Raw genomic sequence first — 17,032 nt, 5'->3', positions numbered from 1 at the left:
CACCCTTTGAGTACTCCCTCCCACCACCTTCTAACCTGGTTTCTGGCGGCGGACCAGCTGGTGCACCTGCTGAGGAGCATGCCTGGTGTTGAGTGGCTTCACATCCTGCTTTCAAGATTCTCTCTCTGGCTTTCTTGACAGTTTGATCTGGATGCGTCTAGGTCTTGGTCTCTCTGGATTTATACTACTTGGAGTTCATTGAGCTTCTTGAATGTGGGTTTTCAGCCATGTTTCATATATTCTTTCTACTCTTTTTCTCTTTCCTTCTGGGGCTCCATTATGCACGTTGTGGCATGCTTCTTGCCATCTCCCCGGTCTCTGAAGCTCTGTTCAGTTTTTCATTGTTTCCTTTCTGTTCCTCAGACTGACTACTTTCATTTGACGTATCTTCAAATTTTCCAGTTCTTTCTTCTGGCTGCTGTAATTGGCTTCTGAGACCCTTTAGTAGATTTTTTTGCTTCAGTTCTTTTTCCCCCAGTTACTTTTGAATTCTAGAATTTGTATTTGGTTCTTTTAAAAAAGTAATATCTATCTCTTTATTGATTTTCTTATGAGATACTGTTTCCATACTTTAGTTATTTATACATGGTTTTCTTTAGCTCTTTGAGTGTATTTACCATAGTTGATTTATAGACTTTCTACTGAGTTCATGTCTAGACTTCCTCAGGAATAGATTTTGCTTGTTTTTGTACATTGTGTATGGGCTGTCTTTGTTTTTTGTGAGTCTTATAATTTTTTTTGTTGAAAATTGGGCGTTTTAACTAACAATGTGGTAATTCTGGAACTCAGACTCTCCTTTTCTCCATGGTTTGTTGCTGTTGGTACTTGATGGAGTTCTTGTTTGATGACTTCTTTTCTTTTCTTTTCTTTTCTTTTCTTTTCTTTTCTTTTCTTTTCTCTTTTTTTTTTTTTTTTTCTTTCTCTCTTTCTCTGTCTTTCACTCTCTATTTCTCTCTCTCTCTCTTCTCTGTCTTTCTGTCTTTTTAAGAGAAAGAGAGAGAGAGAGCCCAGGAGCAGGGGAGGGACACAGAGGGAGAGAGAATCTTAAGCAGGCTCCATGCCCAGTGCCCACAACCGTGAGATGATGACGTGAACTGAAATTGAGAGTCAGATGCTTAACTGACTGAGCCACCCAAGTTGCCCCTGATGACTTTTCTGAACTAATTTTCTACAGTGTGTATTCTTTATCATGTGTGGCCAGTGAAGTCTTTATTTGGTGAGCTTAGTGATCAGCAAATGATTGGACAGACTTACTTTTTTTTTTTACATTTATTTATTTTTGAGAAACAGAGTGAGACAAAGCGTGAGCGGGGGAGGGGCAGAGAGAGAAGGAGACACAGAATCTGAAGCAGGCTCCAGGCTCTGAGCAAGTGGTCAGCACAGAGTCTGATGCAGGGCTTGAACCCGCAAACTGTGAGATCATGACCTGCGCCAAAGTCAGACGCTCAACTGACTGAGCCACCCAGGTGTCCCGATTGGACAGACTTTCTTAAACACCTAGAACCAGTGAATCTTTCTTCCATGGAGCTCCATGTACATATTGGGGCATGCCTTTAACACTTAGCCTCGCAGTTGAAAAGTCTGCCATAGCCTCCATTTCCTGCTCATGCAGAGTCTCAAAGTCAGCTGGTGGTGAGGGGTTAGGGCCTCACCTAAGGATTTTTCCTAAGCTTGCACACGGCCTGCACATTCACGTGGCCCAAATGTTCAAAACCTCCATGAACATTGTATTCCCCAGCGTTTTTTTGTTTGCCTCAGCTGTTATCCACTATTGTAGTCCACAGTGAAATTAAAATACTTGCCTCTAATTATTTGCAGCAAACACTCTCTGGGGAAAAGGCTTTTCTGAGTCCATTCAAAACCAGCCTAACAGGTGGGATCTTCCAGGGAACTGTCACACAGGACAGGTACTCACAGTTCTTTAGGAATGGAGTTTTGAAGGAGCCCCAGCCCCTTTCTGCTCTCTCAGGTGTGCCAGGCCTTGCTGGGAGCGAGGGTTACCAAGGGACTGGAGAGTGAGAATGGGTCTAGGGTAAGTTAGAAGGTCGCAAAGCTTGTGTTGCTTGCATAAATGCTCTCTGGATTCCTGCAAACCTTTGGTTAGTTTCCAAAGTTCGGAAGCTACATATTGACAGTTTTCACCAGTGTTCTTGTTGCTTTTTTGGAAGAAAGCTTTTTCAGGGTTTTACTCCATTATTTTCTGTTTCGGATCAGGAAATTTCTTGTGTAGCTTCTTGTTTTCCTGGTGTGTTTCTTGCTTTCTTTTTCTTGTAAAAAATAGTATGCTTTCATCATAACCTCAGAGCCACCCAGACTCTCTGGTACAGTGTATTGTCTAGAAACCACTTTCCTGAGGTCTTTCACCTCTCATTCCAACCTGGGCCGATTGTGTTTGAGTTCTGTACAGCTCCCATCCAGGAGCTTCCTTTCACGACACTTCTAGATGAAATTCAGTATGTTGGGGATCTCTGTTGCACCTTCCTCTTCCCCCTCCCCCAGTTTTAGTAAGATATAATTGACATATAATGCTGTTACTAGCTCGGGTGTATAGAGTACTCATTTGAAGTCCGTACGTATCATGGGATGATCACCATGGCAGGTTTGGTGGCCTCCTTTGCCATACGTAGTTACGGTTTTGCGTGTGTGTGAGGAGTGTTTCAGTTCTGCTGCCTTAGCAACCTGCGCACATGAGACAGGGATGTGAGCTGCGGTCACCAAGCTGTGCGGGAGATGTTCCTCTGGTTTAATTTTCTTCTCATTTTGCTGTGGTTTAGCCTCAAGGAACTTTCTCAAGATATGTTATAAATCCAGAGATCTCGGATGTTTTAAAATGTAGTTATTTTAAACCTCTGCTTATTCTCTGGTTTGGGTATGAATAGAAATCTAACTTCACGAAAATTCTCCACTTGGAAGATGGAAGGCATGGCCTGCCTGTGCTTCTGCATCCAGTGTAACTGATTCTAGAGATCTTCCATTCAGGTTCTTTGTGAGTAAACTTTTTTTCCCTGGGGAACTTTCGGGGCCTTAAACACCTGAGGTTATGAAACCACAAGTTTGTGTGAGTCATCTTTCATTCATTCCGTGTAGCCCTCAGTGGGTTTTTTGTCAGAAGGCATGTTTTCCTTCAACTCTGGAGCGTTGTCCCGTGGCTGCTGTGGTTTATGGCATGCCACACTGACCGCCTGATGCATCTTGTCTCTCCCTTGATGCTTTCCAGCCTTGCTGTTGGGAGTTTTATTTTATCCTCTGTGTGTTTAGTATGTGTGAGCGTTCTGTTCTCCTGTTTCTTTTTGCTTCCACACTCCTCTCATCTCTCTGAGGGTGTGTATTGGAAATATTTTGGAATTTCCTTTCTTCCTAATTAGTTCTGTAGTCTTTGTGTTCCATGCTGCAGATTTTCCTTCAGGATGCAATTCTGAGTTCCCTGGTTGTTTTTTATTTAAAAACCTATTTTCCACATTCTTTAGGGTAGGGGATGGTGTTGATGATTTTCCCCATATCGGTCTGGGGTCTGCTCCTCTCCCACCTAGGAGGGCTGAGGGGTTGGCCGCCCATATGGCCCCCACACACTGCCCGTCACACTGCTGACCAGGATGTTTGGGATGGCGCCCCGCGCTGGTCTGGGCCACGGTGTGTTCTGTCCTTTCTGATGGGTCCTCCCCAGCACAGCCATCCCCGGGCTGACCCTGACTCTGAGCTGCTTGGCGTCTGCCCTCCCTGCCTGCCGACTGCCAGCCGGAAGCCCCAGGTGGCCACGGCCCCCAGGTGCAGACCAGTCTTTTGTCCCTGCTCCACACTGTCTGTCCCCATCCATGCTCGTGCTGGTCTCCCTGGAGCTGCTGGAAGCTTGTCTGTGCTGGTCTCCCACCTCCTCCCTTGTGCCGTCTGGGCTTTTCCTCTTTGTGCTTTGTTTCTGTGGGTTGCAGAGGCTGGGACATGCTCACCCCTCCCAGAGTGACATCTCGAACTGGAAGCGTGTCCTGTCTGGGTCCCCTCGGTGCTTTGGCCCATCCCCTGTTGTGCAAGACCAGCAGCGTGAGCAGCTTGCCCGAATTTGGCGATTACGGTTATGTAAGGCCGGCTGGGAGGATTTTATTAAAGCGAGCTTGCTCCTGGGGTGCCTCCACTGCACCCCAGGTTCATGGTCAAGGACATCTGACGGGCCAGTGATCGGATCCCCCAGGAGTGTGCTGGGTGCCGGGTAACGCCGGGTTGTATCCATGTCTTCACGGAGCTGGCCGAGTCGACAGTAAACCCTCCCAGAGGTTAGGTGCGGGGCAGCCGAGCCCACAGGATGCTACCCAGCCTGTGTGCGGACACGTGTGGGCAGTGCCTCACCCGTCCCCAGGCGCGGCCTGGAATTCTCCTTGTCTCCGAAAGCCAAAGTTGACGGAATGGCATCTTGCCATGGGCCATCTTCCACCTGAGGGTACTTCACGTTAGGTTACGGCAGTTAGGTTACAGCAGCCAAGCCTGAATATCTATCTGTGACTCTCAGAGTTTGTTTTCAACACTTTATGTTTAATGAGCACTTGTGGAGTCACATGGCAGGGGGGGGACGAGGGGGGGGCGAGGGGGGGCGGGTGTCGCCTCCACACAGAACCGGATGGAGCCCACCCTTAGGAAGGCCTGGATTCCCATCTCCAGTGTCCCTTCACCTGATGCATTCTTCAGGTGCGGTCACGAAAAGACTTTGCATTATAGACACAGATTTCAGAGTTTGAAAAGGGACAGGACTGGTTTGCTCTCCTCGTCCAGTTCGTGATCTGATGAACCTCCAGGGGTTTGGGAGCATTGGGTGCTGGCCAGCGAGGTGGGTGCCTCTCTGCTCGGTGCAGCCTCAGCAGCTCCTGGAAGAGGGCATGTGGGGGGGCTCTGCGCCCCCTGCCAGACGGCAGGATGGGAGAGGGAGGCACACCCCAGCTGCGCCACCCACGCCTGCCTGCCGCGTGGGGCTTGGTCCCCTGATGGAGCAGGGGCTTTGGTGGGAAGCCAGTGGTTTTCCCCATGTCATCGTTGCGCATGTGGAAACAGAACTTGGAGTACATTTACTTGAAGGAGATTGATGCGCAGGCCTCCTCAGGTGTCCCTTGGTTGGGACGATGGACTTCGTCCAGCTGCCTGCTGCCCCCGGGTAGTCCTGTGTCGTGTTCTGGTCTGCACCCAGCTCCTGCTTTGGAGTGTGCTGGGCACCCATCAGGGTGCCAGGTGACTCCCTTCTCCTCGGTTCCAGGTCTCGGTGGCCCTGAGCAGCAGCTCCATCCGGGTGGCCGTGCTGGAGGAAGCTGGGGAGCACGTCCTCATGGAAGGGAAGTTCACCCACAAAGTCAATACTGAGAGCTCCCTCTGGAGCCTGGAGCCTGGGAAGTGCGTTCTGGTGAGTATGGGCATCCATGCTGGTCTGAGGGAAGGAGTGGGGGCGGGGGGGGGTTCCTGCGGTCTAGGGTGCCGCTCAGGGCGCCTTTGCTGGCCTCGGCCCTACAGGCCCCCACCACTTGGCACTCTGGAGTGGAGCCACGTTAACATGAGACCCATGGTGGTCCATCCTCGGGCACATGTGGTGGCTGCACTCGGTGAGCATGGAGGGGCTCCTGGCAGGGTCATCCCTGCATGGCAGAGCTCGCTTGGATGTGACCCCTGGTCCCAGAGGCTCCCGCTTGCCAGCCCTGGGTCATGTCGGAGGCAGAGTCAAGTAAGGCAAGGATTGAGAGGCAGGTTGAATTTCCGGGATGCTGCACCAGAGGATGCAGAGCACAGTCGGACCGCTCGTTGGACAGCGGGGGTCTCATTGAGCCACTCAGGGCTGCAGAGCCCCAGCAGGAGCTTCAGTGCCCTGTTTACTGGAACCTTCCATGGCTCCGCCCCCTCTTCAGGGTCTTGGCCTGGTCGGTGGGTGCTGCCCAGCTGGACCTCATATGGCACGGGGTGCCTCACCAGACAGGAAGATACCAGGTCTTTGGACAAAACCTGAGGATTTTAAAGGCACGTTCTTCACGTGTGCCAGAAAGGAAGGAAAGAAGAAAGCAAAAAAATGTGTGTTTCGGTTTTATGAAGATCTGCATCTCCGCAGGATGGGTGCCAGCGGGCCAGCCTGTCTGTGGGGACCGTCAGGGCCGTGAGGTGGAAAGGGGTCTGTCAGTGCTGGGGTGCTGGAGTCCCTTGGCACACGGGGCCCCTCCACGTGACGAGGACAACGGGTCGCAGAGCATAGGCCCCTCCGCATGACAAGGACACCGGGTCGCAGAGCACAGGCCCCTCCGCATGATGACGACACCGGGTCGCAGAGCACAGGCAGGTCTGCTTGGCCCTTGTTCTGAACCTAGCTTTGCACGTCCTTGTCCTTGCGAGGCTTCTCTCCGTGAGACCGCCTCCCTCTCGTCAACCTGGGGCTCAGCCCTTCTGGCCGTCAGGCTGTGCCTCCCATCCCCCCCCCCCCCCCCAAAGCCATCCCTGCACCCGGCCATGTGGGCGGCGGTGTCTCCAGCTCCTCTCATTTGCAAAATACCTTCACGATGACGGCCTTACTTCCCACGGTCGTGGGAGGCACAGTCAGGGTCTCTTTGCCCCCCGCCCCATGACAGCTGCTGGCAGCTCCTGTGGCACAGGTGGAGCTGTGAGGCTGGAGCCCGTGGACAAGGGGTGCAGCGGCTCCAGAGCAGTGCCCAGGGTGAGTCCTGGTGGTACCGTTGCTGTGCTCCCCAGAGGAGCACGGCTGGGAAGCCCTCACCATGCAGTCTGTCTGCCCTGACACTTCCTCTGGGATGCACGAAACCATGTCCGTACAAGGACAGGCTGGCCTCGCAGCCACTGTGACTGGTGTACCTGACATCACTGCTGTGGAAACATGCTGCTCATGACTCGGTAGCGCGTCTCATAATGGCTTTGCTTGGCAGAGGTGACTTTGACGTCCTCGTGGCCATGTTGTCTCTGTTTTGTGCGCGTGTGCCTAAGCGGGGCTGTGGCCGGGCCAGAGTGCGATTCATCGTCCCGGCTGCCACTTGCAAGCACACAGGGGGCCGGGCTCTCGGAGTGGCCTGGTAACACGGTAGACTCTCTGGAAGCTTGCTTTCTGGACCCGGACCCTGCACCTGGAAGTGGCTCACCCGAGCTGAAGTCTGCCTGTTCCCTCCCTGTTGGCCTTCCCGCTGCAGGACGCCCAGGACGGGGCCGGGAGGAGTGCCTGTGGCCGGTTGGAGGCCTTCCTGTGGTCGCCCTCGCCATCCCGGAGCTGGTGCACTTGTTGCTGCCAGGAACACGGCTTTGAGGAGTTTTCCCTGTGGACCTCCTGCCAGCAGGGTCCATGTGGAAACCCTGGATCCCCGGGTGCCAGACAGGTCCCTCCCCACTGTCTGCAGAGTGCTTGGCTGTCTGTGCTGGAGCCACGTGTGTGCGGGCCTCACCGCCTGCCTGTCTGTCCCCAAGTTCACTCTTCAGCCCGGCCATGGCATGGCCGACGTGTCCTGCCCATGGGATGCAGTCTTTCCCCCGTGTCTCCTCGCTCCCAACCACAGGCCGTAGTCTGGGTTTGATAGTTCATCTGTTGGTGATGTTTGGGGTCATGCATCTGAGATGATACCGTGGCTCAGCTGTTCTGACACATGAAGGCCCTGCTTGTGTTTGCTGCTGGGAACAAGCCCATGTCGCTCGGGCATCGGGGGCAGACGGCAGGGCTGGCGGGGCCCCTCCTCTGGTCAGCATTGCCTGGCGTTGGGAACCTCATCAGCCATGGGAGCTCGGTTCCTCACCCTCGAGATGAGGCCGAGAGCCGTGGTCGGTCACTCTCGACATGTGGGCCGCTAAGGAACATGGTCAAGGGCCCCTCTCCTGAGGGCTGCAGAGGACCCCACATGCCCTGGTGTCCTCACCAGAGCCTGGAACCTGCACGTGCTACCTCGCGGGAGACGAGAGGGAAGTGTGAGACAGAGGAGGATGCGCAAACCAGTAGTAACGTGAAGACAGGCAGAGACTGGGGCCACAGCCCATCCCTGGACCCCTCGGGAGGGGCCGGCTGGTCTCACCCGGAGAGGGCAAGTGTCCCCCGCTGCCCTGGGGCAGTGGCACAGGCCTCGGGTGTCAGTGTGTCCATGAGGGCCTCACAGAGCAGGTGGGCACCCCAGGACTGCCTTCACCTCAACAGAGTCCTTGGTCCGTGCCCCTGACCTCCTGACAGTCGAGGCCGCCTGCTTCCCAGCCGCCCCCCTCGCCCAAGTGGTTGCTTTCGGAGCAGGCAGGGGCGGCAGCTAAAACGGATGACAGCTCTTGCCTCCCTCCCTCCCACACTCGAGAATGCCTCTCAGGCAAGAGACTGAAGTCAGCGCCTCCCCCGACCGTTCTGTCCCAGAACCGCCCGGCACACTGTCCTCGGTTCCCCTCCAGGTGGTGCTGGTGGCTCGGTGCCGGGGGCCGGGGCCATGGGGAGGGTCTGGGGGTGGAGGGTTGAGATGCACCCTAGGCGGGGGTGGTCCATCAGCTGACCCTCTAGCCATTCAGGTTGGCTTAGCAGGTGCAGGGTGTTCTGGGGCCCGTGTCTGCTCGGGGGACACGGGGGTGAGCATGTGTACATGCTGTGCCTCCGCGTACTTGGATGACTGACTTAGGTCCTTAAGTTCAGTTCTCAGAAGCAGAGTTGCAGGCTGACTGTGGTCCTTGGCCGTTTGCCAGGGGCTCCCCCCCTGCGCTGTTTCTGTGGTGACCTGGGTCCCTGTGTGTCCTGACTGCTGGTCCCCCTGCACTCCTTTCTCTCTCTCTCTCCCTCTGCTGGTGGGGATGTGGGTTTCTCAGGAAGGGCCTTCCCGTTGCTGTTTCCTCGCTGGTGGCCACCAGTGTCACAGAGAGCGTATCCTTCTTCCTCCCAAATGCAGGTTAAATAACGTTAGCATTTTGGCGTATGCCGGAAGCCTGAAAACCAGTCGCCAGAATGAAATGCAGGCCCTTGGCTTTCAGCACTCTCATCTCCCGGGGTCCTGGGAGTTTCTTGGGACAGTCAGCACCTTGGCACCACCACAGATGTCCCTGAGCCCCAGCAGGGAGTGGGGGCAGGGGGCCAGGGCAGTAGGGATGTGCTGACAGGACAGGTGGGCCGTGCTCCCAGGGGACCCAGATACCGTCCCTCTATCCCGCAGAGACCCCGCTCAGCACCACCTGGCTGCCCTGTGCTTTCAGCACGTGGGTCCTCCCACCTCCCCCACACCTGCACCACACACTGTGGCCCTGTCCTGTTTGGCCCACGTGGTGCTTTGATTTGTAAGCTTAAAAAACTTGTGGACAACATGGAACACCAGGAGATTGCCCATCATGGCACCGCCTCCAGCAGGTTCTAGATGTGGATCCCGTCCCTCATGGTGTGCCTCCGGCAGGTTCTGGAAGGTTCTGGATGCGGATCCCCATTCCCTCACAGAAGCGCCTGCAGAGGGCAACTTCCTGTCATCTGTCCTGGGCTTGATGCGCCTCCGCGGAGCCCCTGTCCACAGCTTTCATGGATGCCTCCCCAGCCTGCACTGTCCAGAGGGCACCTCAGCAGGCACTTGGCCGTCTGCTTGGACACGGCTCTGCCAGGGAGGGGGGTGGAGGAGGCAGAGGTGGTGACTCACCCGCACAGGTTGTGGGCGTTATGAGCTCGTTCATGTGGAGCTTGAAGTTTCTGTGAGGACATTTCAGGAAGCTGGTTCTGGGTCTGGGACCCAGTCTGTACAGGATCCTGGAGGGAGGCCAGGTAAGGGGGGGCATGTTACCAGGTGGCAGTGAGCTCGCCGGCCTGTCAAGCCAGGAGACTGAACACCAGCGTAGTTGGGGATGGGAGTGAGTGGGGCCTTTGAAACACTGGGCGTCCAGGAGGAAGCTGTCGTGGAGGAGGAGGAGGCCCCTGCCACCAGTGTGGGGAATATGGGGGCAAGGAGGAATGCACAGAGCATGTGGCTGCATGACGTCTGTGCCTAAACGGGGGACATGCTAGGAGGGCACAGCGTCACCTTTGCTGTGTCCTGTTGGGGACGCTTCTCTGAGTTTAATCAGGAGGAACACCAGACAAACCCCGAATGAAGAATGGTCTTTAGGAGAGACCGTGGAATGTTCCAGTTGAGTGGGGACAGGACCCCAGCGCACATCCCGTGCTGGAGGGAAGGTGAGCTGCGGTTCTAGTAGAGGAAGGAGGCCCTCATGGAAATATCAAGGGTCAAGGGTCAAGGTGGTTCAGAAAAAAATCCTGGAGTTTGCTGTGTGTTACGCATGTCCTTAAACAGAGAGGGTTCGTGTGCAGACTCGTGATGATAAAGCATGTTGCTGGGAGGTCCGGGGAAAAGCACACGGATGTGTTTGGAATTATTGCAAGTAAAATGTTCAAAAAACCACGATGGCAGAGAAACTTGAGAACAGGTGCTCGCACCCTCGGTCGTCAAGGACTCGTGACCCGGAGCTGCTGGCTGTGTGGCTGTGTGTTTGTTGGGGCTCAGGACGTACCCCCAGACCACGTCTCCACAAACCTGATTTTTAGGAAAATAACAATGTTACAGTGAAAAATCAAAACCCCACGTTGAGCCATCAGGCTCCTTTAGACCCAGGGCCTCGAGCTCTGTCCCAAGGGCGTCTCCTCAGCGCCGTCTTGTTTTGGCCACTGCAACGTGGATGTACCTCGAGGACACCATGCTGAGTGCAAGAGGCGGGGGCACTGAAGGATGCGTGACGTGTTTCAGGTCCAGGTGGAGGGGCTGCTTGCGGGCACAGGGCTCCTTTTGAGGTGGTGACCCTGTTGCGGAACCGGATACAGGTGGAGGCTGTATAACACTGTGTATGCACTGACACAGACTCGTTGACTTTAGTTTTTTGAAGTTTATTTATTTTGAGAGAGAGAGAGAGAGAGAGAGAGAAAATGGGGGAGGGAGAGAGAGAATCCCAAGCAGGCGGCACACTACCAGTGCAGAGCCCAGCGTGGGGCTCCACCCGGTGACCCTGGGATCATGGCCTGAGCTGAAATCAAGAGTTGGACGCTCAACCAACGGCCACCCAGGCGCCTCCTGTGAGCTTCACCTCAAAAAGAAGTTTTTTAAAGGTGGTGTTGGGATTGTCTTGGTTTTTGTTGGGTTTGCAGAGGGCCCGGGAGTGCTTGCTGCGTGGACCCAAGATGCGTGGGCAGTGCAGCCCACTGGGTTCCTTGTGTGCAGCATCAGCCCGTCCTATCCCCAGGCTGCATGGGGCCTGGTCATGCGTGCACACCTGCCCAGACACCCTGCGTGTGGTTCGTGGTTCGGGTGAGAAGGGCCAGCGGCGGAGCCTGGGGCAGGACAGGGCTGGCTCCTGGAGCGGCGGCCTCCAGGGTGTCTGCAGAGACCCCAGCCAGGGTGGCATCGGAGGGAACACAGAATGAGCCTAGAGGGCCTCTGTTTCCTGAGATGGATCAGCACCTTGGGCATCTCTCCAGGAACGATGGAGATGGGGTACGCTTCCACTCGGGAGGTTTTCGTTGCTTTGGAAGGAACACAGATTTGCACCTCAGTGAAGATTCTCAGTGTTGGGGCCTTGGCTGGGTCGGGTCCCCAGGCCCAAACTGAGGAGCAGAGTCCGTAAGAAGCCAGCTGAACGGAGCATCTGGAAACAAAATCCACCCCACACGCAGACCACGGCATTGGCGGGGAGAAGTCCTTCCTCTGCTGGGCTGGCAGGCGGGGGCTCTCAGAGCCCCACACCCCCTGGGACAGTCGGTGCGGAAGGGGGGAGGCTTATTTCTGTTGTGCTGACATTGGTGCCATGCTGTCACCGTGCTGTGATCCTCTCACTTGTGGCCCGCCCTGTATCAGTGCCCACAGCCCGAATCCTTCTCAGGGACCTCGCAAATGTCACTGGTGGGGACCAGGTCTGGGTTTGTGGTGTCATGATCGCTCTCCAGCCAGTAACCCTCTTCCCAGGGTGCTGCCCCAACGTGGACCTGCTCTGGCTGCTGGCTGGTCACATCTGCTCTCCCTCCTGGCCTTTGGGTCATGACGGGTTTCAGGCCATTGGATGGCAAATGGACAGTATGAGGGAGAGTGGGCCGCCCACTTGTCAGTTCTTGGCCACCAGTCCCCAGGAGGCGTGCAGTCTGTGCCCTCCCCGTATGCAGTCCCGACACTGGCGTGTGCCGGGTGAGCCGGCAGGGCCGGGCCGAAGGATGTGGATAGAAGCTCCTGTTTGGGGTCCAGTGTATCCCTGGTGGTGCAGGGAGGCTGTGAGGGGAGTTGGGTGGGGTCCTGGGCTTCAGAGAGGATGTGGGGGGTGGGGCAAGGCCTGATCCCCCGGGCCCCTGACTGGTGCCCCGTCCCCCACACTGAGCCCCCTGCTCCCCGCCATGTGCCCCCTGACTGGTGCCCCCACACACACTGAGCCCCGTCCCCCCCACAGTGTGTCCCCTGACCGGTGCCCCCCACACACACTGAGCCCCACCCCCCCCATGTGCCCCCCGACCGATGCCCCCACACACACACACACACACTGAGCCCGGCCCCCCCACATGTCCCCTGACCAGTGCCCCCACACACACTGGGTTCTGTCCCCCCCATGTGCCCCCTGACCGGTGCCCCCCCCACACTGAGCCCGGCCCCCCCACGTGTCCCCTGACAGGTGCCCCATACACACTGAGCCCCGTTCCCCACCCCCCCCATGTGCCCCCTGACCGGTGCCCCACACACACATGCACTGAGCTCTACACCCCCTGCCCCCCCTGGCCCATGTGCCCCAGGTGAGCCTGAACAAGGTGGGTGAGTACTGGTGGAGCGCAGTCCTGGAGGGTGAGGAGCACATCGACATCGACAAGATCAATAAGGAGCGTTCCATGGCCACGGTGGACGAGGAGGAGCACGCGGTGCTGGATAGGCTCACCTTTGACTACCACCAGAAGCTGCAGGGCAAGCCGCAGAGCCATGAGCTGGTAAGGGGGCATGTGGGGGAGGGGCTGTGCTGGGCAGGGAAGATCCGGTGGGGGCTGGTGGCGTGGCGGGGCTGTCCCTGCCGTGGCATAGCCAGCTGTCTGCTGGGTCCTCGCAGGCCGCTCTAGCCCGGTCGCCTGGTCTCTGTCTGGCATGGGGCGCGTGTTCCACACCTGGACAGAGCCCAGGTGGTGGGGCCGCGACGGGCAGGTCCACACAGATGCGGTAACTCCACGTGTGACCCTAGCTCTCTCCCTCCCACAGGGCTCATGGGAGTCTGACCAGGGGCCCCGCGAGGCCTCCTTCCAAGTCCCTTTGGAACAAATGTCAGAGGCCTGAGATGTCCGGGGGGCCGGTGGGAGGGGCCCCTTGTCCACAGAGGCCCACGCTGGGGGCAGAGAAGAGGGTGGGGTGGGTGCATTCATTCATTCCCAAGAGCGGAAGAAAGGGTCACCTTTCTCAGGTTACTGTTTGCTCCCCTTGTTGGGAACCAGGACCCCAGTGTGACGAGGACTGGATGGGTGAGGGGGTGTTGCTGGGCACCACAGCCACCCACATCCTAGGGTTTGTTTTCTTTTTCCACGTGCGTCACACAGGAGCCCCCCAGTGGCGTTGAGATTCGGAGGTGTCCTCTGCGTCCTGGGGCGTTCACTGTGGTCCTGCCGCTGTTGGGGGTCCACTGCTGGTGTGTCCCTTCTGCCTGCCCTGTCTTTATCCCCTCCTCCCCGTGTAGCCGGCTTTCCTGCGAGGGTCACTCGGAGCGCTGACTGCTGCATCCCGAGTGGGCTCCTGCCCCAGTCTCCGAATCTTCTCTCAGCCGGGCTCCCTGATCACCAGGGCTCACAGGGCAGGAGGGGAGGCTCTCGGTACCTCTTGGGTCGAGTCTTTGGCTGTGACCATGGAGTTTGCGGGCAGGGGACTTGTCTTTGTGCGAGTTTAGCAGCCGGGCTAGTTTAGTCACGTGACGGTCGCCTGTGGCTGGCGGACGAAAGCTGTGTGGACGTGGGCCCCGAGGGAGGGTCTAGGGTCGCTGCCCGGGAGGGGGCCGGGTGCTCAGGCCCGAGGGGGAGCAGGAGACCCTTGCTGACAGGTCCAAGGCCAGGCAGCCGACGGGGAAGTGTCTGAAGAGCTTTGAAGATGCCGCCGGCTCGTGGGATGAGCTCTGTGCCTGGAGTCGGAGGGGAGTCCAGACGGACTTGTGTGCTGGACAGCATGCTGGCCCCGGGGCACGAGCGATGCTTTCTGGGCACCTTCAGCAGGCACGAGGGAGCCAGGGGCCACACGTGCCCCTCTCCCGGGTGAGACGCTAGTGAATGAGTGGCACAGGCTCTGCTGTCTGGGACGCGCCCGGGCTTGGTGGGGATTCGGGGAGGAGTATGTGCAAAAGAGGGCCATCCCTGAACGCAGCCATGGGGGAAGCACGGTGTGGGGGGTGGGTTTGGGCCACAAGGAGAGTGTGAGGGCCGCAGGCGGGCTGTGCCGGGAGCAGGGGAGGCTCAGAGGTGCTGAAGCCGCACACAGCTGTGGACAGCTCAACTGGTGGCCTCTGGAGGAAAGCTGGTCCCTGGGAGAAGGGCGATGTGTGGGGCCAGAGATGCAGCAGGGCTGACTGGTGGCTCCCCGTGAGGGCCCGGGGCAGGGCTGGTGTGGGGAGTGGGCTCAGGGCCCACCCCGGAGATGCAGGGCCCATGCAAGTCATGTCCAGCATGGAGAGAGTGTGACTGAGGAGAGGGCTTGAAAGGGGGTGGCAGGAGGGAGTTGGAGCTAAAGCAGTGGGTGGGGGGCCCGTCGTACCCACTCTGTGTCGGCTGGGGCTGGTGTCCAGGTCCCTGGTGCGAGTCTGATGTGCTCGCCCCTGCTCCGCTGGGTTTAGCGACGGAGAAGAGTGGTCCCAGTCAGGACAGTCCCTCAGCCTCATTGGACACCAGGGTTTCTCCCCCTGCCCTGTGTGTGGGGCGTGCGCGTGGGGGCCTGCGGTCGCCCAGGCAGGTCGTCCCGTGGAGGAGGCCGAGTGAGCACTGCTCTGGGCTGTGCGGCTAACCTCTGTGTCTGTTTTCTGTTTGTAGAAAGTCCATGAGATGCTGAAGAAGGGGTGGGACGCAGAAGGCTCTCCCTTCCGAGGCCAGCGGTTTGACCCAGCCATGTTCAACATCTCCCCGGGGGCCGTGCAGTTTTAGCGCCCTGGTGCCCTCCCGCAGGGGCTCGCCGTCTGGTTGGCCCCTGCCAGCCTTTCTCTCAAGGGTGAACCTGTGGCTCCCAGCCCCGCATCTCCAGACTGTTCCGGAGCAGCGTGGGGTGAGCGGGCCGTTGGCCCCCCCCCACCCCCCGCTCTCCTCTCGCTGCTGTGCGCGCTCTGCTTGCTTTCCCCGTGGGGGGGCGGGGGGGAGGTGCTGGGCCAGCACCCCCAGGTGCAGGGGGCACGGGGTCCGAGCCTTGACCTGACTCTGGGCACGAACGTGTGGTCTTGCTTGGCCTTTGTGTGTGTCCGCTGCCTGCTCAGACCCGTCGAGGAGCAGAGTGGGGTCTTGGTCGCCGCTTGGGGACGTGGGCCACAGGCGCAGCAGGAGCTGTCCTCTGATGTCCTCCTGTGGACCCGGTCCTTGTAAGAGAGCCGACTGGGCGCCCTCGGGAGATCACAGAGACCACGATGCGGCGGCCCCTCCTCTTCCACTGAGCCCAGGGCCACTGCCACCTCTGCTCTGCCAGCCCCATGGCCGTCGCCGTGGGCCACCCTCGTGGGCTCTGCCCTCAGGGCTGGAGAGAAGGACTCCTTCTGGGGGTGGTCCTTCAGGAGACCCCTCCTTTCACCTGAGTAGCTGGGAGCTGGCATGTCACAGTCGTGTGGGGACAGGTTTCTGGCTCAGGGTGGCCAGAAGTGGGTGGGGAACCCCTGAGTCTCCTGATCGACCAGACATCAGGTGGCTCTGGTGCCATTGAGGGCATCGCCAAGCTGCTGAGACCTCTCTTCAGGCCCCCCGGATTTGCACGCCTGTGTGCTGACGTGCGTGTGTGAAAACTGTTGGTGAGGGTGTGCTACTTGGGAGATGGGGGGCCGTGGACTCTGTGGTCACGTGTCTTCCTTTGCCCGACTTTGTTTTCAGTGTTGCGTTTCTGCCCACCCTGCCTGCCGTGACCATGTCCCACCCGCGTCTGGGAGCGGCCGGTGGGGCCAAGGCACCCGTCCACGTGGCTGCTGCTGGGCCACCCTTGCCCTTCCATTGGGCGTCCTCTGCCCCTCGCTGCTGGCCTGGGCCCTGGAGCCCGTGCAGCCTGTGTGTTTTCTCTCTTTAGACACGGCAGCCGCAAACCGGCTACTGAGCTCCGTCAGCGGAGGTCCGAGGAACCGCGGGGTGCCTGCCTGCGAAGTCCCCCTTCTCCAGTGTCTGTTTGCAATAAATCTGTATTTAAGCACTTCAGGGTCCCTGTGTGTCATTTGAGACGTTGTGTGTGTGTGTGTGTGTGGAGGTTTCTGGGACTCCAGCCACAAGTCCTTGGCTCATGTCTGCTGCAAACACCAAAGTGGAGAACGCCTCAGTGTCTTGTGAGCCAGGCCGGTCTCTGACCTGTGGTTTTCGGAAATCTGATGAGTTTTGGATTAAGAGAAAAGGATTGTAGCTGCGGGGCCCCCATCTATCTGCGGCAGGTTCTGGAAACCCAGGGTGAGCAGAGATCCCAAACTGTGGCCAGTGGACCCTCACGCCCATGTTCCTGTGCACTCTGTCGCGGGGGGGACCGCACTCAGTGGGCAGGGCTGGCGCTGTTTCCTGGTTTGCGATTTTTGAACCAATGGAGGGGGCACATGACCCCATTACACACAGATGCCCAGGGCCAGAGATAACCCGCCAGGGAGGAGTGGCCCCATCTTTCACGTTTGCCCCAAGGTGTGTGGGAGGGGGAACAGGGTCCGCAATCTGTGTGGAAATGCGTCCATGGGGCCGTAGCTCTTGTACAAGGACATGTGTGCCCAGAAACGTCTGCCCACGGGCAGGCCCAGCTGCTGCCTGTGAGTCCCCTGGACAGCAGGTTGGCGCTCATGTGGACATGGTGGGGACGCCACGGTCCTGTGTTGACACTGTCACGGCTTCGGGGGGTGGAGGTGTGGGGAGTTAACCTCTGTCACTTCAGGCTCTGCTCCCCAA

General features: G+C 57.9%; 1 protein-coding gene across 4 annotated transcripts in view; it reads left to right on the top strand.

Moving 5' to 3' along the window:
• Positions 1-16,304, top strand: part of NUDCD3 (NudC domain containing 3) — a 63,119-nt gene extending 46,815 nt beyond the window's left edge. Inside the window, exons 4-7 of one of the 4 annotated variants that reach the window (XR_006716125.1) lie at positions 5,234-5,377; positions 12,707-12,895; positions 14,960-15,188; positions 16,185-16,304. Coding sequence is in view for 3 of the 4 variants with exons in the window: in XM_045494158.1 (XP_045350114.1) it covers positions 5,234-5,377; positions 12,707-12,895; positions 14,960-15,070 (444 nt within the window). In the remaining variant the exon portion in view is untranslated. Of the gene's footprint in view, positions 1-5,233; positions 5,378-11,897; positions 11,995-12,706; positions 12,896-14,959 lie in introns of those variants that run through there. The other 3 variants (XM_045494158.1, XM_045494159.1, XM_045494160.1) reach the window with 3 other exon arrangements.
• The last annotated feature ends 728 nt before the right edge of the window (positions 16,305-17,032 follow it).

The sequence above is a fragment of the Leopardus geoffroyi genome, chromosome A2 (assembly GCF_018350155.1).
Source record: "Leopardus geoffroyi isolate Oge1 chromosome A2, O.geoffroyi_Oge1_pat1.0, whole genome shotgun sequence".
Taxonomy (NCBI): Eukaryota; Metazoa; Chordata; class Mammalia; order Carnivora; family Felidae; genus Leopardus; species Leopardus geoffroyi.
Note: the sequence above shows the minus strand (reverse complement) of the source record. Positions and strands in the feature narration are given on the sequence as shown.